At 36.4% G+C, this 21618-nt stretch overlaps 1 protein-coding gene across 1 annotated transcript in view; it reads right to left on the bottom strand.

Annotated features, from left to right (window-relative positions):
• Positions 1-1232: 1232 nt before the first annotated feature.
• The window catches only part of St8sia6 (ST8 alpha-N-acetyl-neuraminide alpha-2,8-sialyltransferase 6), a 117376-nt gene continuing 96990 nt past the window's right edge, over positions 1233-21618 (bottom strand). The window contains exons 5-8 of the mRNA XM_020151212.2: positions 11058-11202; positions 7314-7426; positions 4740-4832; positions 1233-3265 (exon numbers count right to left, since the gene is read on the bottom strand). Of these exons, the coding sequence (XP_020006801.2) occupies positions 2797-3265; positions 4740-4832; positions 7314-7426; positions 11058-11202 (820 nt within the window). The 3' untranslated portion in view covers positions 1233-2796. The remainder of the gene's footprint in view (positions 3266-4739; positions 4833-7313; positions 7427-11057; positions 11203-21618) is intronic.

The raw sequence follows: 21618 nt of genomic DNA, 5'->3' as shown, positions 1-21618 counted from the left end.
GAGAGAGTGTAGGAGAGTTTCAAATAATGACTTGTAAGACTGAACTGTTTTAAAATCACAACTACACACCAATTTTGGAAAGAGATACAAAGAATGCACAAGTGGTGATACGTATGGGTGGCACGTGACACACACAGCATATAAAATATGACTGAACACGAATCTTGACAATGTAGCGTATTGGATTTGTAGATTGTAAAATGTAAGACACCATTCTTTTTATTATGTAGTTGTGAGTTGTGACAAGCTTGTCACCAAGATGAAGACAAAAAGTATAAACTCTGTCTTGCACTTGTAGATTAACCATAACTAAAGCTGACACTGTGATACTCTCAAGAAATATCCAGGTGTCTGTTTGATCAATGACTTTGGATAATACAAATCTAGATAGAGTTATGATAAAGTTTTCAAACATGCTCTTAGGATGACAAGAAGAATGTTAATCAAGAAATAAACTTCAGTGTGTGCATATGGAAAGGTCTACAATTTTCTCTGCAAAATTTCCACAAACATTGTTTCTACTGAACTGTTAATTGGGACATGGGTATGACTATGTAACTTGATCTCAAATTATTTTGAGTATTTCTGAAATTTATGTCAGTGACACTGGAGATTCTGTTTTGAACTCTAGAGAAAATTCCCTAAGTTAAAATAGCATATTATACAGAAAAAAAACTTAAGCTCCAAATGTCCTAATCACATATAATTTTCATTGAAATAATATATAAATGCTCACATTGTCTATTTAATGCTATATTTCATATATTCTATTACTTTTACTCATAAACAATATATTTCTAAAATCATCAAAAAGAAAGTTTTTTCTACCTGCCATAGAACATTTTGGGAGAGACATGTAGTAACATATAATAACTATAAAATACTAAAGAGTTCTGATCTATTTTTAATAATCCATTGATGTACTGTGATTGAAACATTACCAGTACTTCCAACAGATTATTTTAAACTAATTAAATCTATTAGGAGTAATAGGAATAAGTCACCACACTTACCACAAAAATAAAGATCATAAATGAATTAGACTTTATGTAACAAGCATTTTCCTTTTGGAAAATATTTTTATAGGAACTTCTAATCAATTTATAAAGCTAATAGCTTTTATTTGCTATAAAAGAACAAATGAAAATAAAAACTCAAAATAACATTACAAATGTCAACTACAAAGTAAAGATCATTTTGATTATTATTAAAATGAGTATTTTACCCCACAGTGTTCATAAAAGCAAGCATTTGGTAAAATAATAATCTGGCTTGGGTAGGAATTCAAAATTTATATTTACAATTATTTGGCACATAGATCTGGTCTACTACACTCTATGATTATTTCTGTATGTCAGTGTATTCAGTAGAGGCATTGATGACATGTAAATAGGTACCATCATAATATAAGGAAGTGGTGTAAAAGGCTAATATCTCCTTAAGTTTGATAGTGATGCTTAAATTATTAGCTTTATTTCTCAGGCAGGCATATGTCTTTCCTGGTGCAAATTAAGTCTTGGGGTGTTTTCATCCATAAGCCTTCCTAGTGCAATTGGGTGGATCTGAATTATTCCCATTCACTGATGTGGGACCAAAGTGCCACCCCTGCACATGGTAGCTCCTCCTTGTATGGCAGGTTTTAGGGCAAAAATCATGATCTCCTTTCAAATATTCTCATTTTGATGGATCAGAATTAAGGGAACAACTTTCACCCCATTCTATTCCCTCTTCTTAGAATCTTCATTTGTTAAAAACTTAACTCATTTTCCTGTTTTAATTCCAAAATCACCTCTTGTTTAGAATTGGTACACTGAAATAGATTACACAGAAACAGATTTAATTATTCCTGCATATGAATATTCCTATGGCACTTTATTATAACTGTAGCTATCATCATTTTAACACTTGTTGCACCATATTTGTTAACAATAATCTATTTTCTCCTGCCAGAAACAGTCATCTTTATATTACTCTCACAGAGCCTGGTACAGGACCTGGCATGAAATAATTGTTCAGTAATTAAAATAAATTGAATGAGTGACCCCACAGAAAAGACAGCAGGTGAGCCATCCTGGATATTGTAACTATTTATGCTCTCAAAGTAGATCCTGTCAGTAGAAGAGGAAAAGACCAAAGCTTGAAGCAGGAAGTTAGTATATAATGATAATAAGTGACTAAAAATAAAGATGAAAGAGGAAATGAAAGGGTCAATATCCAACTAACATATCAGCGCAGATTATATTATGAGTGAATTTAATCAGAAGCAGGGACACTGCCATACAGGGAGAAGAATTTCACTGCTGAATGGCCAAGGATTTACTGTTTACCTATGCAAATTTCTTGTATGTACTCTTTTAAGACAGAGAGAAAAGTGGGAAGGGTATTATTAATAAAGAGAAGTCTGAGAGAAAAAAACCCAATAAACATGGATGATTCAGCCATTCTCTTCAGAAAAGATTTGCAGGACACCATGCCTTTCATTAGTCTGCTGGGTGTGGAAATGGCTGCTATAAATATTAACAAGGGAAAGTCACTGAGTCCCTACCTCACACCAAAGCTATTACCAAGAGTTTTCACAAATTATCCCATTTTGATAACTTATCATGATCCCCATTTTACAGGGAAGGAAATGAAGATTGGAAAGACTGAATGACTGATGGAGGCTGCTAAGGTCATGGAGGAGCTTTGGTCAAACCAAGCTTTGGAGTGCTCCTACAGTATTGTATAACCACCTCCTTTACCTATTACTCACCTACTTATTGTATTCTATTGAAATGATTTTCACTTTAAGAAACTTTAAGCTACTTGACATTTGCTAAATTGTAGTTTGAGGATTCCTTTCACATGAAGCTGGAGGATTTGGTTATATTCCTTGGGCATCTGGTGGAAACCACGTTTAGGTAGCGTGTTGTCGTAGTAGTGATGGCTGATGGGTGTGTCTTCTATAGTTTTAGAGAAGGGCCAGAATCCATACAGCTTCACATTTTCACACAGTTCCACTGCAACACTTGTGATCATCAAGCCAGTGGACAGGCGGTAGGCAGTCACACCTTTAGTTCTCCAGAAAAGGGCAAGGTGTTTCAGGTACTTGGGATGGAAAAAGAGAACCTTTTGCCTTGCTTGAGACTGTTTGAGTGTGTAGTACACTTTGAAAGAGGTGCCAGTGTTGGCCCGGAAGGAAAACGCTGGCAGAAGGAGGAATGCATCTCCATAAGTGGCAATGTCCTCCAGAAACGTTGCTTTCTTCTCCTTTAAGTTCCCATATCTGCCAAATTTCAGGAAATCAAAATAATCATATAATAATAATCAAAGTAAATGTTTTAGAAACAAGAAGCTGAGTTTGTCTGGTCAAATTAATTTTTTATATTCCCATACATAAAAGGGACAAATCCTGGGCTGAGAGAAAATTCAGTTAAGCAGACATGTAATTATCAAGAGTCTGATCTTGGTATAGATAGACTTTTGATTTTTACTTCTGTATTGGGCTACATTCTTACTGGTTTCTTGTATTGTTTTATATTCCAACTCAGCAATATTTTCTAACACTCCTCTTTTATATTTAATGCCTTCCAAATTTATATATTTTCAGGCATAGCATGTATAGCTATACATTTTTTAAAGTTCATTAGAAGTTTCCTTTTGAAAACATAAAATATCTAATATATATATATTAGATATATAATTATAATATATATATATATATATATATAATGTTAAAATCTTCTTCCATGCAATTGTGCTATCACTATAGGTACAAGATCAATGACACCTAAATAAGTATTCCTGTAAGAACAATTGTGTTTAGAAAGTAAGTCTTCCAAAAGAAGGGAAGCACAATATTTGCTTTCTCTGAAGAGATTCTAGAACTGTCTGGAGGGACAAATCCTATTAATAACAATTATTAGTCACTTTTTTTTTGGTGGTAATGGGGTTTGAAATCAGGGCTCTACCACTTGAGCCATGCCTCCATCCCCTTTTGTTCTGGTTATTTTGGAGATGGGTGTCTTTCTTTTTTCCCAGGCCAGACTGTGAAATCTTCCTATTTTACACTTCTGGCCATTTCTGGGATGACAGGAATGCACCACCACATCCAGTTTTTTTCAGATGAGATGGGGGGTCTCATGAACTTTTTTTACCCAGGCTGGCCTAGAACCATGATCCTCCCAATCTCAGCCTCCCAGGTAGCTAGGATTACATATGTGAGCCACCTAGCATTATCAATCACTTTTGATGAAAACAATGAAGTGAAAATATGTGTGGGTTTTTTAATGAACTAATTAACATTTTGTAGTAGTCACATTATAGAAATGGAGGTGGAAATTATTTTATGGTAATAAACTATCCAAAGTAAAAACTGTACTTTGCCAGGCTGTACCAAGGCTTACTCTAGAATTTCTAAACCGACTATTTTATCAAGAAAGTGCTCCCAAGACAAAAGAGTAATGATAAAATGGAAAGAAACTAAATTCACTATTATTTAAAAAATGAAGGGATAAATAAGTTCTCATTTCATTAGAAATATTTAGCTATGACACCAGAAGTACAACTGATTCATACCTATGATGAGCCACAGCTGTGATGCGATGTCAAAATTTGCAAATGGGTTCTTTTGTATTTCCCCCCAAAAGCCACTGCAGCCATGTTGCAGGTCAGCCTCTCAAGAGATTAGCACTTAGACTAGAGTCATGTTAAACAATGAAAGGTGCTCTCGAATAGCTACGTAACTCAGAGGCACTTACTTGAGTGTTATAATGCTGGGATTTACAGTCACCAGATTTGTCTTGCTGCCAACATCTTCACTAACATTTCCTGTGGTCGGAGGCAAGTTACATCTGGAAGTTCGGAAGAGAGAATATTTTCAAAATATGAATTGTTAAAAAACAAGTTTATATACCATCCACACATGATACCCATAATTGTCTTTATATCAGAGAAAATCACTGCATTATGAGATCCTAGGACTCCTATGTGACCAGGACTGAACCCTTAGTTGACATTTCAACATTATATAAAATGTGCATACTTGGTACCTGCTTTCAATAGTCTCATTGATATTTTTAAGTATCAAAGCCAGCAATGAAAATTATACCTTGTCTAGCTTTCAAAGTGTTGCTAATCTTTTTATTAAAATTATTATTTATATTAATTTATATTGATTATATTCTTATAGTAGAATGACCAAGTAATTTACAGACATAAAAAATTGAAGCATTGCAAGTAAAGATACAGCATCTGCCAGAGAAAGAATTACATAGAAACACCAAAATCTTCTGATTTCCATATGGATAGTTCTGCTACCAAGTTATAGTATTAATAAATAAAACCCTAATGTTTTTATAGTGATGTTTTCATCTTGTTCTCATTTTCCTTTGAGTACTAATTTGTTTTTACATTGGAAAACAAATTAAGAATTCTGTGTATATTACAATCAAAAAAAGAGGAAAGATGGTTATGACTCCCTAAACACAGTTTAAATTTCAAGTAGGACCATCTCTTTAAAGCTAAGCATAAAAAGGAAACACCAAGCGCTTCCCAAGGAAAGTTGTTAAACATGACGTGGTCTGTAATGGGAGTGGAGCTGAAATATTCTATTCCATGCCCTATGAAATATGAATGAAGGAAACATGTACTTCCTTCTTTGATATAAAAGATGCATCAGGAAATAAATATTAATTATAGATATGGGCCACAGAATGACCTTATTAGTGGGCTTTTTGCAACAAATCATAGTCTCACATTCTTTTGAAGAATTAAAAGTGATTTTAATATAGTATCACAGACTCCTGGGGAAACATTGGGGTATATATTTACACATAAATCTCACATATGCATATATGTGTATACATATAAGTAACATATTATATAAAGTATATACACAGAGACACAGTCGTACAGTCATAGTAGGGCAGCAGTATAGTTAATGATTATTTTTCTTCCTTACATACTTAATTCCTGTCTCCCAATCTTTTGAAATAAAAATAAATAAGCAATTTCCAAATAGTTTTATAAACATAGGCAAAATAAGTACAGGCTTAAAAAATTAAATATATTTTAATGACACCAACCACATGTAGCCTTATTTTACCTTTCAGTTTGAATGGCCAGCTTCAAAGAGACCACTATATTCAGAAAAGCACCTTGTATCAGCAAAAGTGGAGGCTAGAAACACAGGTATTTATTTTAGAGTTATAAATCAAATCACTGCTGAGAATTAGTTTTAAGAGTAACCTAAAGTTGTCTTCCCTATTCTTTGTATGAAGTAAAATTAATGTTTAGGCACAATACTTACCAGAGATGTTTGGGGAATTTTAAGTCTATGAAAAATCTAGTGCATGAAGAATTATTTATCTTCATTATGGCATTTTTCACATTAAGAGCTTGCACAAAATGACCAAACCATTCAGATACTAGCCACCTTACCATTCATTACTCATGAAGAGCACATTCAATAATTGTTGGACTGTCAGATCTACTGTGGGCTAATTACCTTCGGCATAAAATCTAAATGAGACCAACATGAGGGAGGAGCTATTTATTGAACATTGGATTATTTTCATTTTTCGAAAGGGAAGCATTAAATCAATGGGAATCAAAGGGTCTCTGATATATAAAATCAATACTCCTGAAAAAGAAAAAGGCAGATTTCTACTTACTGTTGAAAAAGGTACGTTTCAACTGAAATCCATCCTCAGATGGATGAATCACCTTCTGTTATAGTCTCAAAGTAGAGATGTTTTGTAGCATGGCTATTAGAATGAAGTGCACATAGAAGCCATTCTTGTTTCTATTTTCATAAACTAGTTGGTATTGAGATAAAGCTGTTTTAAAGAACCAGAATTACCAAGAATTTTTTTTTTATTTCAAGGCAGAGATTTAGAAAATGATGTTGCAGGTGTGTAACATGCCTAAATCAGCATTTCATCTGGGGAACAAAACTTCCTTGAAATGCTCTGTAACTAAAAAAAAAAAAAGTAAAAATTGAAAAGAAAAAAAGGTCAGGTGAGTCTGGGAAATGTACCTCTGTGGAGTCCTTCCAAGGGTGCCACAGTAAGGACCTGATAAGTCCTATATTTCCCAGCCCTCTTTCACCAAGATTTCATCTAGTTCCCTAAAATTAGATGACTATGGCACATTTTTATCTTTCTGGTATGAACAGTCTGAGGAACTCAAAAAGGAAAAGAATCCATCTTGGTAATTTGTAGACTCCAGGAACACAACTCAATCATCAAAATTGACCCGGGCACCTTAACATAACCCGTTTAAAAAATCCAACAGATCTTTGGTTTGAAAGTTATCACTCTGACAAGTCTTACCTAAAAACGAAGTCAGATTTATCTATTTCAGCTCCACAGAGAGACTTGTTCAGAATTCCCCCATTTCCAACCACAGCACAATGATTGTAAGGGTACTCGGCAAAAGGCTGGGACTATAGGGAGGGAACAAAAGTCTACATGAGATGCCGCTGGCTTGAGAAACACAGATACCAGCTTAGTGCCAGCAACTTAACCTCCCACCCAGGCTAATGATGAAAAACAAAACAGAACCAAGAAAAACAGGAAAAGCACTAAAAGAAAAAAAAAAAAACCAATAAGAACAACAACAACAACAACAAAACCAGGACAATGTGCTGATCAACTTCCAACTTACAATAAAAAATCATCACGTAAACCTGCTTCATTTCTCTTGAAATAAATAAACATCATAATAACAACACAATCTAAGACTGCAAACCATATTAGTATACAAAATGTGATATAATGTATCTTATATCACATAATTAAGTAATAAAAGGGGGACGGCAAAATCCCACATTGTGCCTTTCCAACCTATAAAATAGGGATATTTTCAGCCAAAGAGAGAGAGAAGAAAGTAGAATTAAATCTTTTTATTCTAAGGCATAAAATTAATTGTTAATTTAGCAGAAGTTTCCCTGCCTTTAAAATAGTTAGACCTTAGACCTGCAGGCTTAATAAAGGCAGTAGATTAATGTCTGTCATGTCTGCAAATGATCAGCCAGGGTTTTCTGGGGGAGGCTGACCCACACTGCACTGACATATTTCAAGTTAATTTCTGAGGCCTAAATATATTTTATTTCTTTCTAGAACCCACCTTGCTTACCCAAGAAGGTTTCCCACTTTCCCCAAGTCCTCCACAGTCCAAAAGATAACTTTTCAATCCAATGGTGAACACTTCCTTTTCTGATTACTTTCCCAGAGTCACAATGCATCTTTGAGGCTGCAGAAAGGGTGGCTGGTCATAGCCCAAGGTGATGAGTTCCTGATTCACTTATTTTGGTCTCTGATACTAGAATGTAAGTCCTCCATACCAGAGAAGGTGCTTCTTAGTTTTTCATTTCCCTTCATCCTTCACTCCATATCTAGTACCATGCTATACACAGTGAGTTTTCCATAAGTACTCGTTAGCTCAGTGGCCCCTCTGGCACAACCCCAGCAGTGTGCAGAAGACTGAAAGAGCCAACTGGGCAATATGCAGGAATTCTGTGACCTGGTGGTTAAACCATTGGTAACGTGAGATCTGTTAAAGGGCTGATTCCTAAACCACTGAAAATGGGAAAAGTAGCAAAAATTGAGGCACTCACACACCAAAGGCACCATTGGCAAAAAGCCAAAGGGACCGATGTGGTTCTGAGCAGCCCAGACTGCCAGCAGATCCTTGAATCACTGAGAGCCACTTGCTACCTGCTGTGTCTGAGTGATGCCCAAGAACCAAAGAGAACTTACTTCTGTTTTTGTAGAGTTCTCTAAACTTTAACAGTCACATTATTCTGACTGTATGAGACACAATGTTTTCAGTGCATAACTTATAAGCACATTTAATTCACACAACCACCTCATGAGCACTTTACAGACAGGAAAATAGAGGTTATCAATTTAAGCCACACTTACAAATAGGCAAAGCTGGGATATGAACTCAGGCATTGTGCCCTAGAGAACCTGCTTTTAACACAGCACAGCATACAGCTTCCTACTGTCAGTGCTTTAACCTGTGAACTTAATTATGTGCCTTGTTTTTCTTTATATCCACAATGCCTAACCCAGGGCTTGGCTCTAAAATGAATGGTTCCCAGATACCTCAGGCTACACCATATCACTGAAATTCTAGCTCAGGATGTCTTCAGACAGTGTTTGCCCAATAGTACCACAATAAATTATGAATTTTATAAATAGGGTAGAATGCCAAAATGCAAATATGCTCTTTATGGTACAAAAGAAAAGAAGACCGAAGGAAATATATCTCAAATTAAGCGCTCAAAACAATGAATGCGTTCTCTGGTTTCTTGGTCAACAGGGAGGAAACATTTCTATGCTTTGGGATCTCATGCTCAGTAGGAGCTGAAATAAATTACAAACCTCAGTGTTCCCTAAAATAAACCTCCCAAGAAAATGTAAATTGGCACACACAGCTCAATGGCTGCTCACAGCTCGCTGTGGCTAGAAATCAACTTTGCTGTTTCTCTATCCAAGTAACTTGGCAAAGGTTTTTGGGGGAAGTTCCTCCACATTGTGTTGTCAAAAGCAGTTGTAGTGGGGGTGTATGTGTGCAGGGGCAGAGTACAACATGGCGGGCAGTGGGATCAAGGTCAGTTCTAATCTGAACCCCACCCACGGGAGGAGAAGGGTGAAACAACCCAAGAACTTGAAATAGCTTTGCGACAGTCACTGTGTTGGCTGTATGATTTCTTCTCTTTATATATATTTTTTTGAGTATTGGGGTTTGAACTCAGGGCCTCATGCTTGCTAGGCAGGTGCTCTACCACTTGGGCCATACTCCGAGCTATTTTGCTTTGGTCATTTTTCAGATAGGGTCTTGTGCTTTTGCCTGAAGCTAGTCACTGTGATCCTCCTGCCTCTACCTCCCATGTAGCTCGGATTACAGAGTTTACCACCACCACCCCCACCTTGTTTTCTGAGATAGGGTTATATTAACTTTTGCCCAGGCTAGTCTCAAACCATGACTTTCCTGTCTCTGTCTCTCAAGTAGCTGAGATTACAGGCATGAACCCCTGTGCCTGGCCCCAGATCAGGGGGTTCGGTATAAACTTGGAAAGTGGATGTAGCTGTTAATGCATAGAGACTTATCAAGCCTATGTCAAGTGTATTCCTTTCAAAGTGCCTAATGAGAGGCAGAATCGCTTCAGCTCCTCAGCGTTGGGTGGCTGAAAGCAAGGTAAACAGCAGCAAACATTGCACAGGTTTGAGATCAGCCCAGGCAAAAAAGTTCTGGAGACCCACCACCTCAACAGAAAAAGCTGGGCATGGTTGTGTGCACCTGTCATCCCAATTACATCAGGAAATGTAAAACAGGAGGATCGTGGTCCAAGCCAATCTGGGCAAAAAATGAGACCTATTTCAAAAATAACCAGAGCAAAAAGGGCTGGAGGTGTGACTCAAGTGATCGAGTACCTGCCTACCAAGCATGAAACCCCGAGTTCAAACCCCAGCATTACCAAAACAAAAAAATGGCCCACTATATGTATTTTATACAACAAAATGGAGTACAGTAGTGTTAGAAATGAATTCAGGATATTGGGGTGTCACAAGATAGATAACACAACTCAGAAGTCAAAAGGCAAGGCAAAATTTACTTCTGCAGAAGGGTGTGCCACAGACAAAGAGTCCAGTTAGCAAGCACACTGGTTGAGAAGTCCTCTCAGGTTTTTATCTGTAACGCAAGTCTGCTGAAACCCTGTTGAATGGGTTTTGGGTTCACTATCTCCATGATTGGCTAATTTGAAATGGGCCACACAGGTTAAGTGCCCTTGGGGCAGGAGAGCAACAGGAACTTGCCCAGCAATGAAGAATAGCTCTTTGTTTAAAACAAAGGAATTTACGGGATTAAGTGACACCTCACAAGCCACATAGGCAACAATTCAGGGAAGTTAAGCTGACATCTGTACAATGATAATATACTACACATTAATCCCTTTGACAGAAAAGACCTGACTTAGTTGATTCTCACAGTAGTATTGCAATTATTCATTCGTTACTGTAAGTAATAAGTGAGGGAAAATTCACCCACAATCAATCTCTACTCACCACGGGCAACATATGGAATATGTTCTCTCTAATTGGAATTCGCCTTTTACTTTCCACCTCGTAACTCATGTTAGTTCCAACTGGAGTGTTGTTTTGAGAAACCACGAAGTTTTGAACAGCATCACAACAGGAAGCAAGTTTTGCTCTGTAATGGATAAGAATAAAAGTGAGCCAAGAAATAAGATGAAGAAACCAAAACAGAGATTACAATAGATGAGGCAAAAGAGGATTTTGCTTGACTTTCACAAGGTGACATTTTTATCTCATTCAGTTCTCACCTGTTCTGGATGGTAGGATGGTGCTGTAGCAGAGTAAAATGGCAAAGCATGTTAAATAGACATGGATCTATTTAACCCTACCAAGGGAAAACACTCATGAGTATAACAGTTGTAAATATAAAACCTCCCTGCAATGATATTGTTGTTAACAGTCACAGAAGATGAGAGTTTACACATTTTTTTGTTACTAGGTATTGAACCCAGGGCCTTGTGCATGCTACACAAACACTTAATCCCCGAGCTACAGTCCCAGCTCCTAAGTGAGAGTTGGCATTACAGTATTTCCTCTTACACACAGTTCACTGCATAGTTTCAGTTTGCCGCAAGTCAACTATGACCAAGGAATATTAATATCTGTCTGGACCCTTTTAAGAGAAAAAGATCATATTCATATAACTTTTATTACAGTATCTTGTTCTAATTATTCTATTTTATTGTTAGCTATTATTTTAATCTCCTACTGTGTCTAACTTATATATTAAACTTTATCATTGTATGTACAGAAAAAAACAGTATATACAGGGTTCAGAACTTCATGTGGTTCCAAGCATCCCCTTAGAGATTCTGAAACATTATCTCCAAAGGATAAGGGTAGAATACTGTATAATTACTTTATAATAATTATACAATACAAAAATGAAGTTAAGAATAGTATTATAGACACCAAAGAAATATATAATTTGACATGTTCACTGACAAAAAGAATCATTACATGTAGTGATTATTAAGTAAACTTTAAAGTTGGTATTTCAAATTATTATTGTAGGATGAATTGTTATTATCATTTTATGCAGGTCTATTTTACGAATTTAGGGGGTCATTCGAATTAGCTCTTAACTTCTAGCAGGTAAATGTCTAAATACAGAGAATTTATGCTATGTTTATGTAATTTTCCAGGGACATAGATGCCAAAATGTCTCTTCATAATTATTCTAGTGTTCAACCAGCCTCAAATTTGGAGATTCTTGCATTTGCACAACTAAACTATCTCCTAACTTAATCCATTTCCTTTGATAGTTTTTCATAGAATGTCCTTATGAAGATACTTCATGTAACTGAAAATAGTAATCAACTCTTGGGTAACCATTCAACCTTGTTAAGAGTTTAAAGAATTTCATCTACCCTCAGATTTTCCTAATGGTATCAGTTTTTCATTATTTTCATCATCTTTCAATCCTGTCTTATTTTTCCATATTACTTACAAAATATGTGTGTAAGCCAGACCCAACCTTCGTGCAGAAGACAGGGAATAGTCAGTGAGAGGCGATCATGGCTAGATTCTTTATAAGTGGTGCTTCCCCACTCCATATTTTTATTATTAGTTCTTGGTTCTGAAGGGCATGCTTTTATACATGTACCTCCTGAATTTTGTCCTTTCAAAGAAATACAATGCTCTAATTTGTCACACTCTTTTAAATTCAGTTTTTCTGAATTCCAATAATTTTCAGGGTATGAAAAGTCAAGGTGATATTATTTGTACCTCAAAGTCAAGGCTTTCAACAATGCTTCTTTATCAGTAACTTATTTCATAAAATGGTATATTCTGAATTGAATTCTGTCACTTGTTTATTGCTTTTTTTTTTGTCTTTTAGACTCTACCATTTCTAAAAAGATGGTTCATGGAGATTAACAAAAGAAAACAATGTATGTGAAATGATGTGCAGTCAAAAATATGGTAATAAGTAGTTTTTAATTACAACTTTAATTTGATAACAATTCATGTGATACACTGAAAACTCAGAAATTCTTATGTGTTTATCATTTTCGATGTCTCTTTTATTCAGCATTCTGAGAAAAGGCAAGGTAATAAATTCTCATTTAGCTTTGACAAGTAGCTTAATATCTGTAAGGATATTCAATGCTTGCAAGAATATCACATCACCAAAAACACTAAGCAAGAGTTGCCTTTGTACTTTTTTATATTAATAGATTTTTCTGAAGTTCTATGTTTGAAATGTATTACCATAAAATTTTCAAACTTGCCACAAATTTGGACAACGGGTACTTGAACAACCATTAGATAGATTCTGCAACTAATTAATTTTTATTAGCTATGTATCATTGTGCATCTATCCAACAAGTCACATCGCTGAAATGTGGTAGTTGGTGTAATTTAAAGTAAATCAAAGTTCTCATTATGTTTGCCCTCTAAATGGTGTCCATCTTCCCAACCACTCTTGTGGTTATTTTTCACCTTACAGGATGGTTCCGCTGTTACAGAATAGAAACAGAATCATATGGTGTGTGTGATTTTATGTAAGACTTCTTTCACTCAGCAGCTCATACATGTTACTGTGTGGAGGCAGTCTGTTCCTTTCTATGGTGTAGTGGTATTCATGGTACGGATATACCATGTTGCTTTACCCATTGGCCTTACACTTTTTAAGAAATCACTATTAAATTCCCATGCATAATAATCCCCTAGGAAAAATATTAGTATAACAATTAAAATGCCATTTCTGAAGCCTAACTTTAGTCACAGACTGATAGGACTTGTAAATACTTTGTAATCCATGGCAAAATGATCAAGGTATGCTCTTTGTTACCTGCCAACTCATGCCAGTGCTGGAGTGATAGCCTGGAATAATGTAAAACTGAATTGCTTTAATGACTAAAATAAGACTGGTTTTATCTGTTATTTCATTCCTATCACCCTAAACAGAGTCAAATTTGATCTTTGGTGACACCAAAGTCAACCAGCTATGTTAATAACATGCATGGCAATTCTTCCCTTCTTGTGATAAAAAGAGGAAGATATATTAAGAAATAGAGGAAATTGTTGATGTTAACTAGAAAACTTGCCAGTTCAATGCACCTACATAATCTAAAATGTGGGGTTTAACCTGGACCAACAGTAAATGTTCCAATCAGCTCAGCAGGCATAAGCCATTGACCTACAAAGCCCCATGCACTTTCCAGAGCATTCTCATATGCGTTGTCCTGTTGATTCCTACAGAGGCAGGGAGGAAGACAATACTATCTATTATACCAATTTAGAGATGAGAAAAATGGGGTTGAGAAATGGTAAGTGACATGACCAAGAAATACAGGTTGCAAATCACCTCACTTATACAAAGAAATATGGATTGTTAGATCATATCCTAGGGCACAAAGCAAGTCTCAGCAAATATAAGGAAATAGGAATTATACCATGCATACTATCTGATCACAATGCAGTAAAAGTAGAACTCAACAACAAAAGTAAAGACAAAAAACATGCAAACAGCTGGAAACTAAATAACTCATTACTTAATGAAGAATGGATCATTGATGAAATAAAAGAGGAAATTAAAAAGTTCCTGGAAGTCAATGAAAATGAAAACACAACCTACCGGAACCTATGGGACACAGCTAAGGCAGTCCTGAGACAAAAGTTTATAGCCATGAGTGCATATATTAAAAAGACTGAAAGATCCCAAATCAATGACCTAATGATACATGTCAAACTCCTAGAAAAACAAGAACAAGCAAATCCCAAAACAAATAGAAGGAGAGAAATAATAAAAATAAGAGCTGAAATCAACGAAATAGAAACCAAAAAAAACCATACAAAGAATTAATGAAACAAAAAGTTGGTTCTTTGAAAAAATAAACAAGATTGATAGACCCCTGGCAAACCTGACTAAAATGAGGAGAGAAAAAAACCCAAATTAGTAGAATCAGGAATGCAAAAGGGGAGATAACAACAAACACCATGGAAGTCCAGGAAATCATCAGAGACTACTTTGAGAACATATATTCAAATAAATTTGAAAATCTTAAAGAAATGGACAGATTTCTAGATACATATGACCATCCAAAACTGAACCAAGAGGAAATTAATCACCTGAATAGATCTATAACACAAAATGAAATTGAAGCAGCAATCAAGAGTCTCCCCAAAAAGAAAAGTCCAGGACCTGATGGATTCTCTGCTGAATTCTATCAGACCTTTAAAGAACTGATACCAACCCTCCTTAAACTGTTCCACGAAATAGAAAGGGAAGGAAAACTACCTAACACATTTTATGAAGCCAGTATTACACTTATCCCAAAACCAGGCAAAGACACCTCCAAGAAGGAGAACTATAGGCCAATCTCCTTAGTGAACACTGATGCAAAAATCCTCAACAAAATAATGGCAAACCGAATTCAACAACATATCAAAAAGATTATTCACCACGACCAAGTAGGCTTCATCCCAGGGATGCAGGGGTGGTTCAACATACGAAAATCAATAAACATAATAAGCCACATTAACAGAAGCAAAGACAAAAACCACTTGATCATCTCAGTAGATGCAGAAAAAGCCTGTGATAAGATCCAACACCATTTCATGATAAAAGCTCTAAGAAAACTAGGAATAGAAGGAAAGTACCTCAACATTATAAAAGCTATATATGACAAACCTATAGCCAGCATTATACTTAACAGAAAAAAACTGAAACCATTCCCTCTAAAATCAGGAACCAGACAAGGATGCCCACTATCTCCACTCCCATTCAACATAGTGCTGGAATTCCTAGCCAGAGCAATTAGGCAAGAAGAAGGAATAAAAGGAATACAAATAGGTAAAGGAACTGTCAAAATATCCCTATTTGCAGATGACATGATCCTATACCTTAAAGAACCAAAAACTCTACTCAGAAGCTTCTAGACATCATCAATAGCTATAGCAAGGTAGCAGGATATAAAATCAACATAGAAAAATCATTAGCATTTCTATACACTAACAATGAGCAAACTGAAAAAGAATTTATGAAAACAATTCCATTTACAATAGCCTCAAAAAAAATGAAATACCTAGGTGTAAACCTAACAAAAGGTGTGAAAGACCTCTACAAGGAAAACTATACACTTCTGAAGAAAGAGATTGAGGAAGACTATAGAAAGTGGAGAGATCTCCCATGCTCATGGATTGGTAGAATCAACATAGTAAAAATGTCGATACTCCCTAAAGTAATCTACATGTTTAATGCAATTCCCATCAAAAGTCCAATGACATTCATTAAAGAGATTGAAAAAATCTACCGTTAAATTTATATGGAAACACAAGAGGCCACGAATAGCCAAGGCAATATTCAGTCAAAAGAGCAATGCTGGAGGTATCACAATACCTGACTTCAAACTATATTACAAAGCAATAACAATAAAAACAGCATGGGACTGGCACAAAAACAGACATAAAGACCAGTGGAACAGAGTAGAGGACCCAGATATGAAGCCAAACAACTATAACCAACTTGTCTTTGACAAAGGAGCTAAAAATATATGATGGAGAAATAGCAGCCTCTTCAACAAAAACTGCTGGGAAAACTGGTTAGCCATCTGCAAAAAACTGAAACTAGATCCATGTATATCACTCTATACCAAGATTAACTCAAAATGGATCAAGGATCTTAATATCAGACCACAAACTTTAAAGTTGATACAGGAAAGAGTAGGAAATACTCTGGAGTTAGTAGGTGTAGGTAAGAACTTTCTCAATGAAACCCCAGTAGCACAGCAACTAAGAGATAGCATAGATAAATGGGACCTCATAAAACTAAAAAGCTTCTGTTCATTAAAAGAAATGGTGTCTAAACTGAAGAGAACACCCACAGAGTGGGAGAAAATATTTGCCAGCTATACATCAGACAAAGGACTGATAACCAGAATATATAGGGAACTTAAAAAACTAAATTCTCCCAAAACTAATGAACCAATAAAGAAATGGGCACGTGAACTAAACAGAACTTTCTTAAAAGAAGAAATTCAAATGGCCAAAAAACACATGAAAAAATGCTCACCATCTCTAGCAATAAAGGAAATGCAAATTAAAACCACACTAAGATTCCACCTCACCCCTGTTAGAATAGCCATCATCAGTAACACCACCAACAACAGGTGTTGGCGAGGATGCGGAGAAAAAGGAACCCTCTTACACTGTTGGTGGGAATGTAAACTAGTACAACCACTCTGGAAAAAAATTTGGAGGCTACTTAAAAAGCTAGACATTGATCTACCATTTGATGCAGCAATACCACTCTTGGGGATATACCCAAAAGACTGTGACACAGGTTACTCCAGAGGCACCTGCACACCCATGTTTATTGTGGCACTATTCACAATAGCCAAGTTATGGAAACAGCCAAGATGCCCCACCACTGATGAATGGATTAAGAAAATGTGGTATCTATACACAATGGAATTTTATGCAGCCATGAAGAAGAACAAAATGTTATCATTCGCTGGTAAATGGATGGAATTGGAGAACATCATTCTGAGTGAGGTTAGCCTGGCCCAAAAGACCAAAAATCGTATGTTCTCCCTCATATGTGGACACTAGATCAAGGGCAAACACAACAATGGGATTGGACTTTGAGCACATGATAAAAGCGAGAGCACACAAGGGAGGTATGAGGATAGGTAAGACACCTAAAAAAATTAGCTAGCATTTGTTGCCCTTAACGCGGAGAAACTAAAGCAGATACCTTAAAAGCAACTGAGGCCAATAGGAGAAGGGGACCAGGAACTAGAGAAAAGGTTAGGTCAAAAACAATTAACCTAGAAGGTAACACCCACGCACAGGAAATTAATGTGAGTCAACTCCCTGTATAGCTATCCTTATTTCAACCAGCAAAAACCCTTGTTCCTTCCTATTATTGCTTATACTCTCTCTACAACAAAATTAGAAATAAGGGCAAAATAGTTTCTGTCGGGTATTGAGGGGGTAGGGGGGAGAGGGAGGGGGCGGAGTGGGTGGTAAGGAAGGGGGTGGGGGCAGGGGGGAGAAATGACCCAAGTCTTGTATGCACATATGAATAATAAAAGAAAAAAAAAAGAAATATGGGTTGTAAACAAATAAAACCTATGTCTTACAACATTCATTTCTTTATGGTCTACAACAGAGTGTGTTGATGCTAGGAGAAATGCTGTCATTTAAGCTCCTTTCTTTAGGATACTTTCCAAAATGGTACTGTGATATAATAGTTACCTTGATAAAAACAGTCACTCACAAAGTAATGCTGGCAGCATTACCAGTCTACATATCTGCCCAGACACAACTCGGGGCTACATTCAATTTATACTAAATGTTTCAAACTCTACCCAAGTAAAACATTTGAGCTCTTGTTTTACACAGAGGGTGTACAAGGTCCTCTATGGGACCAGGGTTATCAAGTGATCCAAAGCATCCTAAACTTTTGCTGGGTCCCATTGACAGCAAGTTTCTCTACACAATCCAACTTCAAAAGAGAATACAGTGCCCTCCATGCCCAGGGGACAACTGAGACACCTGGATGGCATGCGGTTCCAGAATTCTGGAGAGTTCATCATGTGCTTACAGAAGTGATTAGCTTTCAAGGAGTAGGCTGAAACCAGCCTAATACTTTAAGCCTCCATCTCTAAAGACAGAATTTGACAATATGCTAACTCATCTTTGCATCACAGATGGTTTAGTAAACATACTTTTGAGAAAAGGATATTTGTTTTTTTTTTTTTTTTTTCATTTTTCTTTTATTATTCATATGTGCATACAAGGCTTGGTTCATTTCTCCCCCCTGCCCCCACCCCCTCCCTTACCACCCACTCCACCCCCTCCCGCTCCCCCCCTCAATACCCAGCAGAAACTATTTTGCCCTTATCTCTAATTTTGTTGTAGAGAGAGTATAAGCAATAATAGGAAGGAACAAGGGGTTTTGCTGGTTGAGATAAGGATAGCTATACAGGGCATTGACTCACATTGATTTCCTGTGTGTGGGTGTTACCTTCTAGGTTAAGAAAAGGATATTTGTTAAAATTGTGTAAATATCTCTTTTCTTTTTCACCATAGGTGCTATTTTGTTTTTATTTTTTGCTTTACTTATTTTTTTTTATTCATTTAGAGTCTCGGGTCAAAATTCTCCTTTAGTTCTACACTGAATATATCCTGGGTTTCCATGAAATGTTAATGACTCCTTAAGGCTGACAGTGGGCAGGACACCACAGGACAGCCTGAGTACTAATGACCTATAGGCTGAGCCCATGACTCCCAGGCATCTCTTCATTTATTACTCTCTGAGATTCCCTAATGAGATGTGGGCCACTTAGGGTGATGGAAGGGCTGCAGGCACATTCTAAGTCTTAACAAAAAGCTCATTTTCCAGGATTCCTTCATTTGCTATCATTTTGATGAGGGTCTTGGGAAAATGAGTTTTAAAATATAAGCACCTGCAAAATGCAAAGGACTTATTACTATTCTAACCATTTCTAATATAACAATGCATTGTTTTCCTCACCAAAACCACAACACATAGAGGCCAAGCAATACACCAACTGCCTCTCTCCTGTACAAGTCTCTTTCTTTTCTTTTCATTTACATTTATAATGAACAAAAATGTATTTAATTCCCCTTCCTTTGTGTGTTGTCCTCTGGTCCCACCCAACATTGTACAATTTATTGATTGACCAGAAATATCAAAAAACAAGCATTTACTGAAGTCTCACTGAGTGCCAAATATTTTAGATAAATGATCAAATTGTATATAGGTTGCACAATAACCCTACAAGCTAAATATGGACAAAAGTCTTTTTACAGATAAGGACAACTCAGGCAGAGAAGGAAAAGTTTAGTATTGGAGGTTGAGACCAAGTCATCCCTGGTTAGAGACCATTTAAGGAATGCTGAAGATTTGCAGGTTTTTAATTGTGTTGCTGTAACTCAGCAGTGTGCACTGGCTTGCCAAGACTGGAATTGGTCTGATATTGCATAATTAAAGGAATAGGAGAAGAGGGAGAGAAACATTCCACTCTGATACTCAAACCATACTGAGAGTGCTCGGGTCTGTTGTGAAAGAGTTTCTTTCAATGGCACATTGACAAATCAGGACCCATTTGGAGGGGACAAATGGAAATCCATGATGAGTGAAGAACTAATAATGTTCAACAGAACAGAAGACCCAGATAAGAATCCACACAGCTATGCCCACCTGATTTTTTATAAAGGCACCCAAAATATATAATGGAGAAAAGACAGCCTCTTCAAACAAACGTTGCTGGGAAAACTGGATATATGCATGCAGAAAACTGGAACTAGATCCATGTCTTTGTACAAGTATCAACTCAAAGTGGATTAAGGACCTTAATATAAGACCTGAACCTTTGAAGCTAGTAAAGTAAAGAGCAGGGAATACACTGGAAGCAATAAGTATAGGCAATGACTTCCTCAGTAGAACTCAAGCTGTTCAGCAACTAAGAAAAAGGATTGACAAATGGGACTACATGAAATTAAAAAGCTTCTTCACAACAAAAGAAATGGTTTCTAAACTGAAGAAGCTGCCCAAAGAATGGGAGAAAATCTTTTGTCAGCGGTTCCTCTGATAAGGGATTAATAACCAGAATATACAAGGAGCACAAAAAACTAAACTTCCCTCCCCCAAATCAAGGACTCAATGAAGAAGTGGGCAAATGAACTGAACAGAGCTTTTTCAAAGGAAGAACTCCAAATGGCTAAAATACACATGAAGAAATGCTCACCATCCCTGGGCATAAAGGAAATGCAAACCAAAACCACATTAAGATTCCACATCACCCCTCTTAGAATGGCTATCATCAAGAACACAACAACAAATGTTGTTGAGGATGTGAGGAAAAAGGAATCCTCATACACTGTTGGTGGGAATGTAAATTAGGACAATCACTATGGAAAATAGTATGCAGGCTCCTCAAAAAACTAAAAATAAAACTGCCATATGATCCAACAATTCCACTCCTAGGGATATACCTGAACATAAGTCAGGTGACAATAAAGACACCTGCACACCCATGTTTATTGCAGTACTGTTCACAATAGCCAAGCTATGGAAACAGCCAAGATGCCCACTACTGATGAATGGATTAAGAAAATGTGGTATTTATATTAAATGGAATTTTATCCAGTTATAAAGAAGAATGAAATTTTGTCATGTAAAAAATGAAAGTGGAGAACATCATCTTAACTAAAGTTAGCCAAAGGCTGCATGTTTTTTCTCATATGTGGAGTATAAGCCTAATACAAATACAAGCAATATTATGAAAAATAAGTCATGCTAAGGGGAGGCCATTAACAGGAGAGGGAGGGTAAAAAAAAGGAAGCTAAGAAGGTGAATACGATCAATATAGTTTCTATACAAAGATGAATACAGAAATTTTAAAGCTGTTGAAATCACCACAAGAAAGGGACTAAGGTAGAAAGGAGAAAAATAGAAGTGATGAATCACTTCGGTTTAAAATACATAAACACATGGAAATGTCACAATGAAAATCCCTGTATAGCTATCTTAAACAAACAGGAAGGAAAAATAGGT

This window comes from Castor canadensis, chromosome 15, assembly GCF_047511655.1.
Source record: "Castor canadensis chromosome 15, mCasCan1.hap1v2, whole genome shotgun sequence".
Lineage (NCBI taxonomy): Eukaryota > Metazoa > Chordata > Mammalia > Rodentia > Castoridae > Castor > Castor canadensis.
The sequence above is the reverse complement of the archived record's forward strand: the minus strand, read 5'-3'. Positions and strand labels throughout refer to the sequence as shown.